The 5,000-nt window shown below is 45.1% G+C and overlaps 1 protein-coding gene across 2 annotated transcripts in view; it reads left to right on the top strand.

The window, feature by feature from the left end:
• The window catches only part of wu:fy63c09 (uncharacterized protein LOC797544 homolog), a 26,518-nt gene that overhangs the window by 5,602 nt on the left and 15,916 nt on the right, over nucleotides 1-5,000 (top strand). For both annotated transcript variants that reach the window (XM_063186605.1, XM_063186606.1), the window contains exons 6-7: nucleotides 2,034-2,331; nucleotides 2,589-3,134. In XM_063186605.1, the coding sequence (XP_063042675.1) occupies nucleotides 2,034-2,331; nucleotides 2,589-3,134 (844 nt within the window). The remainder of the gene's footprint in view (nucleotides 1-2,033; nucleotides 2,332-2,588; nucleotides 3,135-5,000) is intronic.

Genomic DNA, 5,000 nt, shown 5'->3' with positions numbered 1-5,000 from the left:
TCTTTTTTTTAATGTACCATCAACCCTGTCAGGACATGTCTGTGGTAGCTCAAAGCTCTGAAGATCTGTTTCCGACTATGTTGCTAAGTTACAGTGCTTGCTGCAAATATTTGTTTGTCAGGGTGGCTGGAGGTTTAGCCGGTACCACAGACACATGGCTATGCTTTGCCGTTTCACACAAAATTATGTTTAAAAAAAACCCTTAAAGTATACATTTTTGTCAAGCAACATATGTGCCTTCATGTACTCTCGGAATTATTCAACTCCACCAGAAGCAGGGCGTTCATGTGTGCTTCCCATGTCGGCGATTGTTATTTATAATTATTCCCAGAGCATACAGTATGAATGAACCATTACCGTACATTACATTATAAATTACATTAAAAATCTTCATGATTTCAGAGAATCTAGCGAAGGTGGTAGGGTTGGCAGGCGTAAAGGTTTCTGCGGTCACTATAAAGTGCGGGGGGAAACCCGAGATGGTGTATGGACACTGTAGCAGAGGTGTTGTTTGTGACTACGTTACTATGTTACAGTAGTGTTTCCCTCCGGGGCCTGATTCAAAAAGTCTTACAAAAGCAAGGAAAGTAGAAACCGTGCACAGAGGATACATTTTATTTAAAAATAAAACGTACCGTACCTAATAGAAAAAAGGTTGTGCACAGACTGCAGAAATGAATGTTTCAGGGCTTTGGAAAGACGCTGATTTAACGGTTGATGTTTTGTGCAGGGCGCATCTTGTTTTCGGCTTACCTATCCAATACTGGTCTCCATTTCACTAGAATTCAGCATCTGTGTGCAGTCTCTGTTTTCCCTGCGGGTGTGTAGACACCCATGTAATTGGAGAAGTAGAGAGCCACAGCCCTTGACACTGGTTGGAGTTAGGTAAGGCTTGGCACTAGAGTTCTGGCTTAAACTTAGGCAGATGTTTTCATTAGCAGATAATTTTATCCGTTTGATTTCATTTGCCCATTTTGATTTTTAGATTTAACTGAATATTTGTGAAAACAGTAGCACATACTTTTTGGTCCATTCAGGGTTAGAGTTAGGGTTCAGGCCTTTCATTTACACGTTCAAACCAGTTAAAAAGGGAGGTTTCTAAAAAAGAAAAAATGGATTTTGGTGGAGATTTTTAGGCGATTTTGCAGATTCCATATTCCACACCAATTTGTCTTGACACAACAAAGAGTTTTCTCTCATAATCTGCATGTTGTGTAAACGGCGACTTAAACTCCTCTGTTCTTTATTTTTATTCCACACAACACAAAGTTGAACTTGACGTCAGTGCGGGGCTCACAGTGGAGAACATAGTAATACTGTACAATGCACTGGGGACACTGACAGGGGTGACAAAGGGAACAGTTGTACCGGGACCAGAGGGAAAGGGCCGGCCCAGAATTGGGTCCTCATTACATATTATGTATTGGGTGGGGGACCCTATTGGATGACTTTGTCCTGGGCCTGGTCAGTGCCCAGGTTGTCAGTGGCCCAGAGTATAGCAATATAGTAATACAACAGTGTCTGGTATTAAAAGTTGGCGTTAATGTTTAGAGGTTGTAGCCAATTGAACGTATGCCATAAAAACTCACTTCACTTCCTTATTGTATGAAAGGTAACTGCTCTGTTGGTGAAGAGTGTAATTATCGTGGTTCTGTATGTTTTGGTCATGCATGCATGCCTGTGTTCTACAGTTCACTTCAAAATGCTGTATCCACATGCATTACTTTTTAACCTTTCTAACATTCTCTCTTGTCCTCTGTTGTCCTTCACCCTGTCACTCTCCCATTGCTCTCTCTGTCTCTCACATGCTAATTCATACACTCACTCCATCCTACATTCTCTCTCTCTCTCTCTCTCTCTCTCTCTCTCTCTCTCTCTCTCTCTCTCTCTCTCTCTCTCTCTCTCTCACACACTTTCACGCACATACTCATACTCACATGCTTATACACTCACTGTCCTCCTCCCATCTCTCTCTCTCTCTCTCTCTCTCTCTCTCTCTCTCTCTCTCTCTCCTCCCCCCCTCCCACACACAGGTTCCTCCTCCATCATATGAGCAAGTGTTGAGAGAGAAGAGTCGCGAACAGCAGCAGCACCCCCACCCCCACCTGTTCGCCTCCTCCTCCTCTACTCCTCCACCTCCTGCCCCTTCCCCTGCTGCTCCTCCTCCTCCGTTCTCCTCTGTCCGCCCATCTCCTGCTCCTCCTCCCCCCGCTCCCTCTCGCTCCACCATCGCCACCCAGACGGACGCCCCACCTCTACCCCCACCTCCAGCCATGACAAACACCACACCACAAACCACCAGTGCAGAGAGGCCGGCCACAAGACCTTCTCGTGAGTGCAGGCTGGGTTTGGTGTGTGTATGCGGGTGTGTGTGTTGGGGACATGCCATTTCTGTCCTGACATGTTGTCCTGTTTGTATTTTTGGGCATAGCTTGTAATGTGTGCATGTGTGCTGTATTTTCCCTTGTTGGCATTTTTTTGCGTGCGTGCATGTGTGTGTGCCTGTGTGTGGTGTTAGTGTGTGATCATCTTTGTCTGTTTTTGTGTATGTGTTCACGCCTCTCTTGATCTCTTGTGTGTGTTTACAGTCAGAAGACCTCCAAGGCCGCCCAAACCCGCTTGCCCACCTAGACCGGACGGAGATGCCCTCATCCGAGCACCCACACCCACACCTACACCTACACCCACACCCATACCCACACAGACTCCCACACACATGCCAACACATACACCCATTAGCACACAGACCGACCAGCCGCCTGAGAAAGAGGAAGAGGCGGAGTCAGCAGCAGCAGCGGCGGCCCGCCCTAGGCCCCGCCCTCGCTCCCGCGCCGGCCTTCGTCCAATCAGCCAAGAGGTGACCAGCTCCCTGCCAATCAGCAGCCTGGGCAGCATTCCCAAGTCCCAGTCGATGAGCAGCGAGATCGTGGTGGCTCAGCCAATCAGTGGCGGCGGCGGCGGCGAGAGTAAACTGGCTTCTCGGCCAGTCAGCAGTGAGCGTACGGGGAATGGTGCTGGCGAGGACCAATCAGATGGAGTGTGTCTGGGGGCTGAGGGAGTGTGTGCGGGTGGGAGCCAGTACCTGCAGGATCTGCTGGATGTGTTCGGACCCGATTCATCTGCTCATGGCCACGGTAGGTCTACCTGTCATTATTTAATTATATTTTGAAAAATATATGTAGCAGCTTTTGAGCCCTTATTTCCCAGGACGGTAAAGAACAGACTGGAAATAAAATGGAATACTAGAGAAATGGGGGTTAGTTTGAGTAATGATGACCCACGCCGGACTCAAACCTGGGCCCCCATGGGCCTGTCAGCGAACCTGCATATGAGCAAGTGCATTAGGCATTTTATTTGATTTGATGCTAACCAACTGTGTGCAGTCCCCATAAAATATTGAAAGTCCACAACAAAATTGTATGTATGCCTCATCATTGCATCACCTCATCACCTAACAAGCACCCCAAGGGTGCAGTTGGGGGTGGGGGGTGGTATCCAGTGTTTATCAGTGAAGGTGGCGGGAGAGTTAGCAGAGACTAATAATCACCATGGGAAGGCTATGTATGCAGTTTCGCATGACATGTATAAATGCCCACAAAGTAAACATCACACATTTTTGTGTAAAGCAACTTAAGAAATTACATTCAGAAAATTACAACTTTGTCTTTCAGAGGAACTAGGGTCTATATTAAGAAGCTGGTTCAGGAGTAAACCAGGTTAAGTTAAAAAAAGAGGACTCAAGACTCTTCTATTAGATGATTTACCTCTTAAACTTTAACTGCATTACCCCTGAACCAGCTTCTTAGTGTACCCCTCTAGTCAAGGTGGTAGGTCTTTGTTGCCAAGGTGGTAGGTCTTTGTTGCCAAGGTGGTAGGTCTTTGTTGCCAAGGTGGCTGCCTTGAATACCCTGTTATCATGCACAATTAGGGTATTATATGACAAAGCTGTATTTTTCTTGTGGTTGGTCAGTGTGTGCGTGCAAACTTGTTTGTTTATCATGCCTTTTTATTGGTGAGCAGGTTATTCTTAGTCTGTGCAAGCGACTCTGCAAAGCACTGTATTGTCCTGTCTGTCGGAAAATGGTTTGCTTTCTTGAATGTTTGCACGTGACGTGAGTGAATGTGTTTGACCTTGTTACTTGGAAAACAAGAAAATATTTGGCCTACATTGTGAAGGTTGACCTTTTCTCAGTGAAGGCTGCTACCTTCAGGACAGATCGACAGAGGATCCTTTATTGTCGCCTGGGCATTTAAAAAAAATAACTCACAACCCAATCCAACATAAGAATTTGTGGGAAAAGCAGGTCACGGTTAGCCTGGTTTTTGAATGGTCTGGCCTCTTGAGCTAGGTCATGGCTACACTGCAGGTCATTGCAAAGGTCAAAATAGAGTAGATGTTTGTGTTGTGCCTGACGCTGCTTATTTCATTCAATGCAAAGAGTCCTTCCTTATGGGGATGATACATTAACTGGTAACACAGCTAACAATTTTGCCAGTCCTCTAATAATGGCATTCAGGTTGACTGGGAACCTTTCCAGTGCCGGTTAATACATTATTAGTAAATTGATTAATAAAACAATCAATCAATCAATCAATCAATCAATCAATCATCAATTATACAAACTACTACAGAAATGAATAGTTACTGTATATGGTTAATGATAATAATTCTAATATTGACATAGAAGTATTCCTTTCTATTCTGTATAGTCCTATACCATGCAGACACTGGTTGCTATAATGTATCATATCATATTATTCATTAATGTATTTGTTAGTGTTATTAATGCAGAAATAATGATACTAATGTTGGCCATGGCCAGGGAACCAGGTTCGATTCCGGCCCGAAGTCATTTCTCAATCCTCCCCTATCTCTCGTTCCCACTCACTTCCTGTCACCATCCCACAGCTCTGTCAATTGAATTTTTAAAAAGCCTGAAAAATACTAATATTGATGTGTGATAGAAACAGCCACGGGGAGACCTGGCGACACTACAGCG

This window comes from Engraulis encrasicolus, chromosome 21 (genome assembly GCF_034702125.1).
Source record: "Engraulis encrasicolus isolate BLACKSEA-1 chromosome 21, IST_EnEncr_1.0, whole genome shotgun sequence".
Lineage (NCBI taxonomy): Eukaryota > Metazoa > Chordata > Actinopteri > Clupeiformes > Engraulidae > Engraulis > Engraulis encrasicolus.
This window is presented reverse-complemented; position numbering and strand designations above follow the sequence as displayed.